This window comes from Geotrypetes seraphini, chromosome 5 (assembly GCF_902459505.1).
Source record: "Geotrypetes seraphini chromosome 5, aGeoSer1.1, whole genome shotgun sequence".
NCBI lineage: Eukaryota > Metazoa > Chordata > Amphibia > Gymnophiona > Dermophiidae > Geotrypetes > Geotrypetes seraphini.
In genome coordinates, this window is record NC_047088.1 from 201000228 (window position 1) to 201016531 (window position 16304).

General features: G+C 42.2%; 1 protein-coding gene across 5 annotated transcripts in view; it reads left to right on the forward strand.

The window, feature by feature from the left end:
• The window catches only part of SLC25A12 (solute carrier family 25 member 12), a 167063-nt gene that overhangs the window by 78746 nt on the left and 72013 nt on the right, over positions 1-16304 (forward strand). For all 5 annotated transcript variants that reach the window (XM_033944419.1, XM_033944420.1, XM_033944421.1 and 2 more), the window contains one exon: positions 6559-6643. In XM_033944419.1, coding sequence (XP_033800310.1) covers positions 6559-6643 — 85 coding nt within the window. The remainder of the gene's footprint in view (positions 1-6558; positions 6644-16304) is intronic.

Genomic DNA, 16304 nt, shown 5'->3' on the forward strand with positions numbered 1-16304 from the left:
CAAACTCGGGTAATTTATTCCAGGCATAGGGGGCAACTAGATGAAAGGAACGAAGTCTGAAATTGGCAGTGGAGGAGAAAGGTAAAGCTAAGAGTGACTTATCTGATGAACGGAGTTCTCTGGGAGGTGTATAAGGAGAGAGGAGAGATATTGAGGGGTAGCAGAATTAACATACTTGATAGGTCAGCAATAGGAGCTTGAACTGTATGCAATGGTGGATAGAGAGCCAGTGAAGTGACTTAAGGAGAGGGGGTGACATGAGCATAGTGGGGTTGATAGAAGATTAGTCATGCAGCAGAGTTTTGCACAGATTGCAAGGGGAGAGGCGACACTGCAGGAGATCAGTTAGAAGTAGATTGCAGCAATTTAAGCGTGAGGTTACGAGAGCGTGAACAAGGGTCCGGGTAGTGTGATAGCTGGCTTTTAGTACTGTTTTTATTTTAATTTATATCCTGCTTTACCATATAATCCTACTCCACGTGGGATTTACAGTTTTATAAAATGTATGAAATTACTAATCTAAAAAATAAAATCTGTCCAATATTCAGCTCACAGTAGTCAACATTGTCATTAACTTAGTACTGGCTACCTAATAGGCTTTATTTATCTGGATTCATTGTTGAACAGTACTCAGATAACCAGGACTGAATATCTGAGTATAACATAGCTGCTGATGAGTGGCATAGCAACAGAAGGGGCTGAGTGGCTTGACTCCCCCCCCCCCCCCTATTTTGGGTTGAGGCCTACCCAAAATTGTAGCATTGTTGCTATGGCTGGTGGGAACTCCCAAGCTTCACCAGCTAAAGCGGTTCTTTTGTGGTGGCCAGAAACTCCTTTATATTTGCAGCTGGTGTCACTTTCCATGGGCCACCACTGTGCTGCCTCACTGTCTCTGCATGATTTTCACACATGTGCAAAAACTGAGCATGAAGGAGGGGAAGGGAGGTGTTGGGCTGGTGTGCTAGTGACCCATAGAAAGTCCACTGACAGATGAGGACCTCTTCAGCTGGCTGGGCTTTGGGGGTCCCTACCAGCTGAGGTATGTACAATGTGAGTTGGAGTTGGGACAAAATTTTGTGGGCCCCCCTCCCCACACACACACTTTAGGATCAGGCCCATCCATCTGCTGTTGACACTAATCAGACCAGCACCTGGATATTCAAGTTAAAAACACCTCTTTGCTATCTTGACTTTACCTGGATAATTTCCTGGTTAGTGGATTGAATGTTGCCATGAACTGGCTAACTCTGATCCAGCTCCACCCCTGAACTGTTGTGGCACTGCCTAAAAATGAAACAAACAGGAAGTGAGAAACATAACTCTAAAAACATTTTCCAAAAAAATTCCCATTAAAATATGTAGGAACCAGACAAAATTCTAAACACAATAGATTAGAGTAGTTATCATACCAATGAATGTATGAGGGAGGAAAAAAGCCTCAGATTATTGGTCCAGCATAGTCCACGCTTGCAAATACTATCGCTGGCATTAAAAAAAATCCTCCACACAGATGGACCCAGATGTATGTTAAAAACCTATCGTGCACGGGCGGGTTTATGGGAATCAGATGAGTGTGTTAAGTGCAAGCGAATGAGGGGGACTCTACTGCATATGCTGATTGAATGCCCGCTGCTGCATGCTTACTGGAATGGGGTCTTGGATTTCCTGGTTGAGATTATGGAGATGCCTTTTCAGTGGTCCTATCTGCTCCTTGTTTTGGGCTGTGATGGAAGGTATGGGACCAGCGCTTGGGGACGGAGCATTGGCGTTTCCTTTATATTGCCTTCTTGGTAGCTAAGCGGGGGGTGCTGTGGATGTGGTTGGATGAGTGTGCCCCTGAGGTGCTGGGCTGGCAGATTCCCTTGTGGAGGTGGCTCGTTGGGAGCTTTGCAGTGCGTGGGGGGGGTGTCCCCCTCTCAATGGCTGTGTCGTTCTCTTTGGGAGGCGGTCTTGGAGGGGATTCCCTCCATGTGATAGCTTTCGCCTTTTCTTCTTTCCTTTCCAATCATTCTGGTGGGGGGGGCTAGTTGTGTCGGTATGTATGATCAGTTGCGTGGCTGGGTGTTTCTGTTTGGGGGGCTTTTCCTTCCTTATTTGTTTAAACTTTTGGATTGATGGGGACTGGTTGGGGGGGGATTGTGGGGCCTAGGCCTCCGTCCCGTTATCTTGCCCGCTTTTTTTCTGATCTTGTATCTCCATCTACCATCTGTTGCTGATTTGTATATTCATCTTATTTTCTGTCTAATAAAAATTATTTCAAACAAAAAAAACCTATTACTTAAATTACTATCTGTATTGTAAGAGAAGGGGCATACAAAAGACTGAAAACAAGAAAAACAATAATAAAGTGGAGAAAAACACCTCAAAAAACAGCTCTTGAACCAATATAGTATTCACTAGAGCTCAAATCATCACGGGTCTGAAAAAAACTCCACTTAAATCAAAAACAAATTCACTCATACGTAAATTCAATCCATGTTTTAGTGAAAGTCCACAAACAACTGACTTATAAATTATGGCAACAGAAATGTATTTCATTTTCAATGGGTGTAAATTGCAAAACTGTAGTAGTCTTTCAGCAGCGTCCTACAAAACATGACAAAAGCAGCATACAAGCAAAAATTAGCAAAAAACCAAATAACTTATCTTCATTGCTGTTTTCACAAACTTGTGTTGACTATACTACAGTTTTGCTTGTATGCTGCTTTTGTCAGTCTTATAGGACGTTGCTGAAAACAGTAGTTGGAAACTAAGGACAGTACCGGGTGGACTTTACGTTCTGTGGCCCAGGGGTGATATGATAGAGGTCTATAAAATACTGAGTGGAGAGGAAAGGGTAGATGTAAATCACTTGTTTACTCTTTCCAAAAATACTAGGACTAGGGGGCATGTGATGAAGCTACTAAGTAGTAGATTTGTAGATTTAAAACAAACCAAAGAAAATATTTCTTCACACAATGTGTAATTAAATTCTGGAATTCGTTGCCAGAGAATGTGGTGAAATTAGTTAGCAGGGTTTTAAAAAGGTTTGGATAATTTCCTAAGAGAGTCCATAGGCCATTATTGAGATGACTTAGGGAAATCCACTTCTTATTCCTAGGATAAGCAGCATAAAATCTGTTTGACTACTTGGGATCTAGCTAGGTACTTGGGACCTGGGTTGGCCACTGTTGGAAACAGGATACTTGGTTTGATGGATCTTCGGTTTGTCCCAGTATGGCAGTTCTTATGTTCTTAAATATCAAAGAAAAAAGACAATTTATTCATGATTTTATAAGGCGTTCAACTAATGGGCAAATTGGATGGACCGTTCATTTATTATGTCATTATTGTCATTTATTATGTTACTATGTTAAAAAAAAAAAAAAAAAAAAAGAAAGTAAAAGTGGTAAGTGTAGAGTGTTGTGGTAATAATGATCCAGAAGAACAAAATAGAGGAAGAAGACAGGTGAGCAGGTAGAGCTTGATTTTATGGTTATTTGAGAACTCAAGAAAGGCAGCTACAGTGTCTGCCTTACAACGTAAGCACTCAGAACCAGCCCCTGTATTGTGAAAATGCTCTAAAGTTGGTATAAATATGTGTGTATACAGAAAGGGAATGGGGACTTGTATACTGTGGCATTTCAAAGCAGTGGGCATTGGAGGATTAAGTTATTTATTTATTTATTTATTTCGATTTCTATCCCATTCTCCCAGAAGCTCAGAACGGGATACAGGTAGTCATTCACAATTGTTTGAAAACAGACTAGTCATGACAACAAATAGGTTACAGTAGACAATAACAGAGCTTCTTCTAGAGACCAGACTGGTCATAGTGAAGAGTACTAGGAGAAGTATATTGAGGAGGCAGTTTTTAATGGCCCGATTGGCGTAAAAGGAAGTTTCTTGCCCAGAGTCATAAGGAGCAGCAGAGGCAGCAGCTCCACTAGTGAGCCACACCTACCCCCTAAATGAGTGTGTCTATTTTATAAACTAACTCTGCATCTGCCCCACCCAGACTTTGTCTCCAGAATGTCTACACAGATGCAATGGTGGTGACAACTGAGGTGGAGGAGAAGGATGTGCCATAGACCTGGAACATTTTCACTTGGAGTTATGGAAATTTAAATATTTGACTTCCTGGTTCTCAACTATCCCCAATCAGCCACATGTTAAAAAAAAAAAAAGAGCTGTCAAATTTTTGGTGACACACCAGTGGATACATTGTATACATTCATCACTCCCCCCCCCCCCCCCACTTGCTATTTCTTGGGTCAAGGATACCATCCATGTGGCAGTGCTCCTGCCTCCTAGTCAAACAGGATGCTGCTCCTACTACATGGCTTAATACTTCTGCACAATGCTTGGATCAAATCTCTGTTTTGCTCTCAAGAGGAAAAAACCCTACAAACTTTAAATACCTCTCTGTATTCACCCATTTATGCTCCTCTCAAATCTGGTGCATTGAACCCTTAATTATTTGGGATGATACATATTTGATACCTAAATTACAATTCTCTTATATAAGAACAAGAGAATTCGTAAAGCTTCACACCCGTGGACACGTTCATAATTGGAAAAACTGATTGCATATAATTACATATTATTGTAAGAACGTATACTTGTAGCTTATAGGTTCTGTGACTGTAGGTGAACCATACGCCATAGTGATCACTGAAACATTGGGAACGGGTATATTACCTACTAGAGGTGGATTAATTGGATGAAAGTGACACTTCCCTTCAAAGGAAATTATAGTATTTAGAAGCAAAGAACTTTTAACCAAGATGAGGCTTTCAGATAAAGCATAGTATAATCCCCTCAGTTTTGGTACGACTTTGTGAGGCTTACAAGGAAAAGAATTGTTTCAAAAAAGGATAAGAATGAGGCAGGTGTGCTGAAGGCAAGAGAAGTCTCTTCTAGAGGTGCAGAGTGTCTAAGTCTTATTAGGAGTCACTGTTAAGAGTAGAGAGAGACATTATTTACTGTATATTTTTTCTTGGCTTCTGGGAAGCCTGAACATGTTAAGCCATCATGTGTTTTAATTTTCATTTGTTTTGTTTTTGTGTTTTATTTTTAACTCCATTGTTGGGGGTGGGGTGAGGGGGGGAAACAGGGATACTTCAAACAAATTTGCAGTGTGAATTAAAAAGTGGTTTCCAGCCAAACTGTTACTGCTTCCTCTCTGTTGTAGTTTGTCATTGTTTTCACATGCCCAATGATTAGTCATAAAACATTTACAATGAGATGTTAAATCAAATTTGTGTTATGGTGTGTATATGGAAGACTCCTGTGGTACTTTTATTTTGACTGGCATTCAAAGTGGGGAATATAATTTGCAGTTCTGCCTACAGTAATACTTTTGTTTTTGTTGTTTGCAATTTAATAGCTTTCTTTCAAATTAGGGCACTTCACGGTTTTTGGTTCCCCTTTATAACAAATTAATTTTTTGAGTTTTAACAATGGAGGATTTGGATTTTGGTTTTTTTTTTGCTTGCTTTGTTTGTTTTTTTACATCTTTTTCATCTCCCTGCACCCAACTCCCAACCTGGCTAGTCAGATAAGGGAAATATTTTTAGCTGGCAGAGATAAATGCCTGTGTTAATGTTGAGAGAGCACCTCTTTGACAAGCATTGGTCTATCCTAATCCTGTCATTTTTCATGTTCCATTGCTGGGGAGGCAGGACAGAATAGGATGTGAAAAAAATATGCCCTTAAGTAACCCTTTTGTCACAATTCACATCCAGCAAATCTTCAATGTGAGACACTTCTCGCCCAGTGGAGACCTAAAATTCCAGGTAGGACTTCAACTCTCTGCCACTGAGCTAGTCCAGAACACCACAGGTTTTTAACTGGCCAAACCTTGCTGAGCTGGCTGGCTACCGATCTGCCATGGAACCTAATCAGGTAGTGCTGCTTAACATCGCCACCAAACCAGCCATTCCCTGACTAGCTAAGTTAGGGATTGTCCAGGAGTAGAGTATGGGCAGAGTCAGTTAGCAGCGATATCAGTCCGTTAACCAGCTAACTAAGTGTATAAAAGTTAGGACATCTGAAAGGCTGAGTTGAGTTAACTGGACATTGATCTGATGGTCTGAAAGTCAGCTGGTGCCTGGTTAACTTCCGGGTTGGCACACATTCTATATATTAAGTTCTGGGAGCCCCCCACCCCCACATGCCTCAGCATTGACTAACTTAAGGTTAGTTCAGCCCGTGACTGTGAGCTGCTTACAAGCCACTTACCTCCACTGGCGGAATAATACCACCAAATATTTTTACTGTGCAAATCTATTAAAAGAGAGGACATATTTACTATTGCTTCTTTTAGCACTGTGCTGTGTTGGTGGGGAGGGGGGGGGGGTCCTTTTCTTTTTTTCAGAAATCTGTAAGTGTGTTACAAAAGCATAGTTTCAAAACAATTCTGAGGTCAGGAGGAACCGATCTTTATGTTGAAAGTAATTTCTCCCGTTACGTTCTATAGACCTCCTTTTGTTGTGTTGTACAAAAGCCAATTCATATGCTTTTTCATTTCCCTCATGCTTTTACAGTTTTTTTTTTTCATTTTATTTTCCCTCTTAGCAATCTTATGATGATCGGGGTAGACCCATCTGGCTCCAGATTGCTGAGTCTGCTTACAGGTTCACTTTGGGCTCAATTGCTGGAGGTGAGTGACATGTCTGCATACTAGTTTCAAGCCTGACTTCATGTAATATTATCTCACTAAACTAGTGCAGATCAGCTAAGGGGCAATCCATTGTTCGAAAGAGCAAGAACTGGAGGGCTCTGTGAAGCGCTCTTTATTTTTACCTATGATCAGAAGATCTGACAGAGCACAGCAGTGGCACTTCTGGCTCCAGACAGTCTTCAAGCTAAAACTCCCTATGACATTGTTGCATGCCTTCTGGATACAGGGCTGAGAATGCATCAGTTCTGTGAGATGGGCCAGACACAGACAATGAAGATGCAAGAAAATTTGTGTGAGAACACAATTAAAACCCTTAGCAGGCTTTATTTCTGATAGTGTAGTGCTTTTCTAAGGACATTTTAGTTTGGTCCCATTAAAGGAGAGCCATTGTTACTGGTTTTTAACCCAGTTTTAACAACATTGTTACTGGTTCTCAACCCAGTCTTAAGACACATCCAGATAGTCAGGCTTTCAGGATATCTGTATTGAATATGCATGATAGAGATTTGCATGCAATACTCCCATATTATGCAGATCCAAATCATTCATATGCATTATGGATATCCTGAAAACCTGTTTCTGGGTGTTTTTCTGAGGACTGGATTGAAAGCGGTTGTTATCTGTCTTTGATATTTTTAGAAACCTGAGACAAAAATTCAGAGTGGCAGTAATAGTTTTATATAGGGATATTGTTTCAGTCTATGGTGGTTAAGCATAAAGTAAATCTTTCCAATCCACCCTTTCACTTGCGAAACAAGACTACTATGCCCACTTGACTAATTCTCTTGGCTCTATCCCTCGCTATCTCTCTGCCACACTCAACTCTCTACTCAAAGTGTCCTCACATCCAACTCCTCCTTTGCTTTATTCACGGCCTATGATTGAGTACTTCCATGACAGGGTTCACAAGATGAACCCTGTCTTAACCAAATAGCCTGCACCTCTTCTTTCTCTGGTCCACTCTGCCGACCCTCCGTCAACTCCTGCCACCATATCTTTCTTCTTTGAAATCACTGAAGAGGAAACTGCACATTTTCTTTCCTCCTCCAAACTTACTACTTGTTCCTCTGATCCCATCCCCAACCATCTGTTTATCACCATCTCTCCGACTGTCATCCTATCTATCTGCCATATCCTCAACCTATTGCTCTCCACTGTGACTACCCAGTACCTTCAAACACACCGTAGTTATGCTGCTCCTCAAAAAACCCTTGCTGGACCCTACCTACCTTTCCAGTTATTGCCCTGTCTCCCTCCTCCCCTTTTTATCCAAGCTACTTGAATGTGCTGTTCACTGATGTTTTCTTGACTCTTATCTCAAGCTATCCTCAACCCACTTCAATCGAGCTTTTGCCCTCTTCATTCAGTGTAAACTACCCTTGCTAGAGTCACCAATGACCTGTTCTGGCCAAATTCAAAGGCCTTTACGCCATCTTCATCCTCCTTGATTTATCTGTGGCTTTTGACACTGAAGATCACCGCTTTCTCATCGATACACTGTCTTCACTTGGGTTTCAGGGCTGTTATTTCATGGATTTCTTCTTTCCCATCGCATTTTTAGTGTAAGCTCTACAGAATTTCCCACCACCATTCCACTACTGGTCATTATACCTTTGGGCTCTTTCCTAGAACCTCTTCTCCATCTACATTTCTTCCCTCAGTGCTCTGATCTCTTCCCATGGCTTCCAGTATTACCTCTATGCTGATGACTTGCAAATCTACCTCTCTACATCTGAAATTTCTACAGAAATCCAGGCCCAAGTCTCAGCCTGTCTGTATGACATTGCTACGTGGATATCTTACCACCATCTAAAATTAAACATGACAAAGACTGAACTCCTTATCCTTCCCCTTAAACCTGTCTCTCCTCTTCATTCATTCTGTATTTTGCCCTCCCTGTCTCTTTGTTTCTCGACCTTGGGATCATCTTTGACTCATCTCTTTCCTTCTCTTCTCATATCCAACAGATCGCCAAAACCCATAATTTCTTTCTCTACAATGTCACTAAAATCTGGCCTTTCCTTTCTGAGAACACTGCTCATCACCCAAAGACAACGTCCGCAGCCTAGGAGTAACTCTTGACTCTAATTTATCAATGACAGATCACATATCCAAACTAGTATAATCCTCCTTCTACTACCTCCGCCAGCTAAAAACCATACGTGCTTACTTCTCAGAACCTGAATTTGCCCAACTACTCTACGCTTTTGTTCTATCCTGCGTAGACTATTGTAACACTCTACTAGTGGGCCTGCCTACCAAAACTCTCTCCCGCCTCCAAAGGGTGCAAAATGCTGCAATCCGCCTTCTGAAAAACCTAGGCATCCGCGACCATGTTACCCCTGCATTAGCTTCCATGCACTAGCTGCCCATTCAAAAACGCTGCACCTTCAAGGCCGTGCGCCTCGCTTTCAAAACCTTCCATGAAACGATTCTGTACTTCATGAAAACTAAACTACAAATCTACTTCCCAAAGTGACCACTGAGGTCCCAAGGAGAAAAACAACTGACCATACCTTCTGGCCGCTCCCTCAAAACTGAAACTGCCCGCAAACGCTCCTACTCACAGTTCATACCCAAACTTTGGCACACAATCCATCTGTCAGATCACTAGATGGACTCTGGAACTTCAGGAAGGCCGTGAAAACCTTCCTCTTTATTAACCCAGTGCCTTAAAGTAATTCACCCTGAAATACCGCCCAGTCAACGCACCTATGCCACTTAATCTCACCAGATGCTACTTAGTGCATATGTTTTGTTGTCGTGTCTATATTGTAAATTATTGTCATGTCTGTATTGTAATTTATGTAAACGATGTCATCTCTGCTCTGTCTGGATTATTATGGATGTACTTTAACCCGTTCTGGGCTCCTTTGGGAGAACAGGCTAAAAATCGAATAAATAAATAAATCTGTGCTCTCATCACCTCTTGCCTGGATTACTGCAACTTGACTCTCACAGATCTTCCACTAAGCCATCTCTCTCCCCTTCAATCTGTTCAGAATTCTTCCAGTTTCATTATGCTTACATTACCTCTCTCCTCAAGTCACTTCACTGGCTCTCTGTCCGCTTCCTCATACAGTTCATACTCCTTTTATTGACCTACAAGTGTATTCACTCTGCAGCTCCTCAGGATCTCTCCTCTCTTAGCTCTTCCTATACTTTGCTTTGGGAACTCCGTTGATCGGGTAAGTCTGTCTTGCCTGTACCCTTTTCCTCTACTCCTGACTCTGTCCCTTCTACCTTGCTGTGACATATGCCTGGCTTCATCTCTGGCAGTATTCAAATCCATGCTGAAAGCCCATGTTTTTTGAAGCTGTGTTTAAGTCCTAACCCAACCCACTTGTAAAACACCCATATCTGTTTGTCATTCCCTTTATAGTCCCCTACCCTATCCTCTTCATCATTCCCTTTGTAATTCCCTACCTGAGCAGCAAATATAGACTCAACCGTTTTGTCCTGTTTGTCTGTCATAATTAGATGTAAGTTCTTTTGAGCAGAGACTGGGATAGTACAATCATACACTCACTAGGCTCCATCGCTCCTACATATCTGTGCAGTGTCAGAATATCCAAACCCTCACCTCGGTACACCGAGATCCTAAAGATGGAGAAGCAAGCATGTTGACGCTTAGAAAGACGATGGCAGAAAAGCCACACTCATGACCACAAACTATTTTGGAAATCAGCTATAAAAACATACAAACACCAGATAATCGAAAACAAAACCTTCAACATCGAGAAACTATTCCAACTGTTACACTTACCACCTCTTGCACTAGGCATTGCCAACATAAGTTCGCAGCCAAATGCACAGGAATTAGCTGACTTTTTCTTAAACAAGATCAAGGGAGCACAAACTGATATAAATAACCTTCAAAACAATACTATCCCAATGCACCAAATCACAGACTCTTGCACAGCCAATCAAATCTAGTGTGCTTTTGACCCTTTTACCCCAGATGACATATTGTCAACTGAAAAGATTATCCAACAAAAGCTGTGTGCTGGATAAATGTCTATCACGTTTCTACATGTGCAACCCAAAGACTATGGTTAGTCTCACTATTAGCAGCAGGCAAACTACCAGAATGTATGGGACACATTGCTCTTGTACCAATTCCAAAAACCCAAGGAACAGACCTATCCAACCCATCAAATTTCAGACCAAACTACTTGAAACCCTAGTCTGCACTCAACTTACTACCTGCATCAGCAAATTCTACTGCCTTCGTCCCACTCAGTTTGGTTTTCATGCATATCACAGCACAGAACTTCTGTTACTGACCTTAACCAAAATCAAACAGATGCTGAGTATAGGACAAAAATCAGTCCCACTCCAATTGACATATCGGCCTTCTTCAATTCTTTAGACCAGGGGTCCCCAAAGTCCCTCCTTGAGGGCCAAATCCAGTCAGGTTTTCAGGATTTCCCCAATGAATATGCATCAGATCTATGTGCATGCACTGCTTTCAATGCATATTCATTGGGGAAATCATGAAAACCCGACTGGATTCGGCCCTCAAGGAGGGACTTTTGGGACCCCTGCTTTAGACTATGACTTATTACTTACCAAACTAAATGAGCTAGACCTAACCGGGTCAGTTCTTAAATGGTTCAGAGACTTTCTAACAAATAGAGAATACTGTGTATGGAAAAACACATAGTCTCACAAACCTGGAAATCCTTCTGATGTGTCCCTCAGGGTTCCCCTCCATCTCCCATATTATTCAACCTATTCATGAGTTCCCTAGATAACATCCCCATCACCAAGGGTGAATGCCTCCTATCCTATGCTGATGACATCTTTCTACTCATTCCACTTGGAACTGACTTGAATAAAACATCCACAAAAGTATCAGACGGCAAAAAAAAAAAAAATCTACTCCTGGGCATTTCATAACAAACAAGCTAAACACAACCAAAACCAAATTACTATGGTTCCACAACTCATTCCAGACAGTCCTCACATCCCTAACACTACTATCAGGATAGATGCTAAACATAGACAAAACTGCCAAAGTTCTAGGAATCATATTTGACTCCTCACTCTCATATGAACCCCAGACCTCCAACTTACAGAGAAAAGCTTTTACAGACTGAAGCAACTAAGACTGATTCGACTTTTTTTCTATAATCACCTCTTTTCCATCCTAATCCAAATGTTGGTCTTGTCTCAGCTTGACTACTGCAATTTGCCTGAGTTCCTCCTTACAACACAAACTACAAATGATTCAAAACACAGAAATCATACTGATGTTCAGACTAAAAAATTACAACGCTTTATCAGAGTACTACCACAAACTTCACTTGTTAACCATAAATTCACGCATCACATTCAAACTATCTATACCCTACACGCTAACATCTCAGAGTAAATAATTCAACTTTTCTCCAAATCACACTTCTCATCATCCAGGATCTATAGCATAAATCACTAATGCTTCCTTCATCCAAAGCAGTCAAATATAAATGAATCTATAATTCCCTATTCACCTATACAGCCATCAAAACATGGAACAATCTCCCAACAAACATTAGGACCGAATTGAACTAATGTAGCATAACAAAAAACTTTGTCTACTGTGATACACTGTGAAGTTTGATATGGTTAACAGAGATTCAATAAGAGACTGTACATATGTGATGAGGGTAAAAGTTTAAATAACTTAGGAGCATGACAAGGTTAGTGTCAAATACCTCGGCTTTCAAAAATAAAACCTCATAAACTACCTCTATTACATCTATTATATATATTATATATATATATACCAAGAAAAACCTCCAAAAATTGCAGTTTCCATGGCATCCTTCCCACTGTTCCAGACCAGTGGGATAGTTCTGTCCTTTGACCCGCAGATGGAGATAGAGTTCACATAGAAGAGCTGCTCTATATGTACGGTAGGTCCCTCTTGACCACATCACATAGAAGAGCTGCTCCATATATACAGTATGTCTTACCTGACCACACTCCTTCAGTATTTTCTATCTCCAAGCAGGTGGATGGTCAGGAGTATCAGCTCTGACTCTGGATGGGCTGCTTCTGGGCTAGTTGATCAATAGGACCCCAGTCGATCTTACTTGAGATGGGTCTTTAGGGTGCAAGTTTGGTGATGTCAGCTTCTGCCCCTAGCTTCCCCTCTCTGTTTCCTCCACTCCCAGGCTGCTATCTGCCCTCTGTGGTTTCTGTCTTTTCCCATTCCCCCGCTCCCCACCCCCCAAAAAAAAAAAAAAAAAAGCAAAGCAATGAGAGAGTGGGGGCCAGGGCAGCATAACTCAGTGGCAGCTCGGTGGTTCCTTCTTCCAAGATGGTTGGTGAAAAACCTCCAAAAAATTGCAATTTGCATGTCAGACCTTCTCTGCTTACTATGAAACTTTTAAAATTTGTAATCAAAATATTGCTGTCATTGTAATTCCCCATATATTATATGGGCTTCTTTATTTGTAAATCACTTTGAACCTATTCTGGATAAGTATAATACAGAAATTCAGATTAGGTTAGATTAGATTTATGTTTATTCTTTTTCTTCCAACTTAGAGCGGGTGCTGGGATTTGGCACCATGATCCTTCATTCACAAGTATTTGAGAATTTTTTCCCCCTATTTTAATAGATCTTGACACCATCCTGTTGCTCCTTGACTGGTCTTTGTATCATTGATTTTGAAACCAGGAGGCCTGCACTAGGTCTCCTTTTGGAACTCTGTATTATAGGCTTTAAATCTGGCCACCAGATTTCACTCTTGATGATGAATATGCTTTCCTCTCCCAGGAATTACTGTGTTTCCCCAAAAATAAGACACTGTCTTATATTAATTTGGGGTCCAAAAAACGCACTAGGGCTTATTTCCGGGGATGTCTTATTTTTGTCATGTACAACAGTCATCTCTCCCTTCTTCTCCTCTACCCCAATTCTTCCTCTTTTATTTCGCGTGCCCCCCCCCCACGTGCAGCATCATTCTCACCCATTCCCTTGTGCAGCAGAACCTCACCGACCCTCCCACCGTGAGACTGACATACCTCCGCTCCAAGGCCTCCTAAAGTAGCAGGGATGGGAGTTGTTGAATTGACGAGTCCGATTTTTTTCAGCAAATCAAGCAGCACTAGTGCCAGGGATGGAGTCAGGGAGTGTCAGGGACATTCAGGGGGGGAGCTTCAGGAGTTGATCTTAACTAGGGATTATTTTTGAGGTAGGGCTTATATTAGGAGCATCTTTAAAAATCATGCTAGGGGAAAGGTCTTATTTTCAGGGTAACAGGGTATTAATTCCTACCACCCCTCAACCTCATATTATGTCCTCTGGTTTTACCATTTTTCTTTCTCTGGAAAAGATTTGGTTCTACGTTAATACCCTTCAAGTATTTGAACGTCTGAATCATATCTCCCCTGTCCCTCCTTTCCTCTAGGGCAGCGGTCTCAAACACGCAGGCCGCATGTGGCTCTCCAGGTGCTATTTTGAGGCCCATGGTCTGGACGCGATAATCAACTGTAAAGCGGCGGCAGCTCCTCGCGCATTTCTCTTCCCCCGTCCCTTGTGGAGCAGCAGCGTGTCTGGCCGGCTCAAGTCGATCAATCCGTTCAAAGCCGCGGGTGGCGGCTCCTTGCGCTATCCACTCCTGCATCGGAAGCCTCTCTGATGTCACAACATCAGAGAGGCTTCTGACGCAGGCGCAGATCTCGCGAGGAGCCGCCACCCGCGGCTTTGAACGGAACGATCGATTGGGAGCCGGCCAGACACGCTGCTGCTACAAAAGGAAGGGAACCGAAGGGGAGGGGAGAGAGAAATGCTCTGCTGCATATGGATATGAGGACCCTAGGGAAATGCTGCTGCTGCACAGGGAAAGGGGGAAGAGAAATGCCTCTCCTGCACAGGAAAGGGGGGGAGGGAAATGCTGCTTCTGCTGCATAGGGAAAGGGAGAGGGAGGGAAGGGGAAGAGAAATGCCTCTCCTGCACAGGAAAGGGGGAAGAGAAATGCCTCTCCTGCACAGGAAAGGGGGGGAGGGAAATGCTGCTTCTGCTGCATAGGGAAAGGGAGAGGGAGGGAAGGGGAAGAGAAATGCCTCTCCTGCACAGGAAAGGGGGAAGGGAAATTCTACTTTTGTTGCTGCTGCACCCAATTGGGGGAAAGAAAGGGAAGGAAGGAGAAGGAAGACGAGGGAGAGGAGAGGAGCAAGAGATGCCAAGTTCATGGGAGGGAGGGAAGGAAAGGAGATATCAGACCAGAGAGGGGGAGGTAGAGATGCCAGGGCAAGGGGGGAAGGAAGGAGACAGATGCAAGACCAGGGAAAAGGAAAGAAGGAGTGAGGGAGAAAAGGAAGGAAAGAGATGTCACACCATGGAAATAGGGATGGAAGAAGAGAGAGATAGAAGGAAAGGTAAGATATGGAAACGTAGATTTTGAAAAGAAAGCAAAAAAATTGAATATTAAGTTAATGCCAAAGATGGATGCAAGGCAGAAAGTGAAGACGGAGAGAAAAACAGTCAAAGGACAAGAAGGCCCTGGAAACATAGTTAAAAGCACAGAAAAATAAAGTCACCAGCCAACAAAGGTAGGGAAAATGATTTTATTTTCAATATAGTGATTGAAATGTGTCAGTTTTGAGAAAGAAAAGATATTAAACTTTAAATGTGAGGGCTGCAGAAAATATAGAGTACTTGGAGGGCTGCAGAAAAAATAGTTAATTTCTTATTAAAGAAATGACAATTTTGCATAAGGTAAAACTCTTTATAGTTTATATATCTTTCCTTTTAACTGTTAAAGGAAAGTTTTATAAACTATAAAGAGTTTTACCTCATACAAAATTGTAATTTCTTTAATAAGACATTAACTATTTTTTCTGCGGCCCTCCAAGTACCTACAAATCCAAAATGTGGCCCCGCAAAGGGTTTGAGTTTGAGACCACTGCTCTAGGGTATACATATTCAGGGCTTCTAGTTAGAGAATGACACGGGGAAAAAATCTGTCCCCGTCCCACCATCCTCTGTACTGCCCCGTCACCGTCATCCCTTTCACCGCCACTGCCATCCCATTCACCGCCCCTTCACCGTTCCTGCTGCATCCATATAAGCCTTAGTACTGTAATATTTAGCTTATTCCTTTCTTATAAATCAAAGTTCCTGCTGCTGAACTAGAGAAAGAGATGTTCGGCTGGCAGGGCTTTGTTTATAAATTTTTATCAACATAACTAATATACTACTTTATCCTAAAGCAAAAAATAAATAAATAAATAGAATTTTTTTTTCTACCTTTGTTGTCTGGTTTCTGCTTTCCACATCTTCTCATTCAATTCCTTCCATCCACTGTGTGTCTTCTCTCTGCGTCTTCCATTTGCTGTTACTGTGCTTCTCCCTTCACCCCCCCCCCCAAATTGGTCTAGCACCCATCTTCTTCCCTCCGCTCCCCCATAGTCTGGCATCTGTCTTCTTCTCACTCTGTCTTCCACATTTCCCTTTAGGGTCTGTTCCTCTCCACCCTCCTTCAATGTCTGTTCTATTCCTTTCCACCACCACCCTTCCCTCCCTCCTTTTACATCTGTTCCTTTCTACCACCCTTCAGCTCCTCTCGCATGGCCTATCTATCTACCTTCCTCCCTCTTATTTTCGTGGCACTTTACAATGTAATTTGTGCAAGCCACTGGAGC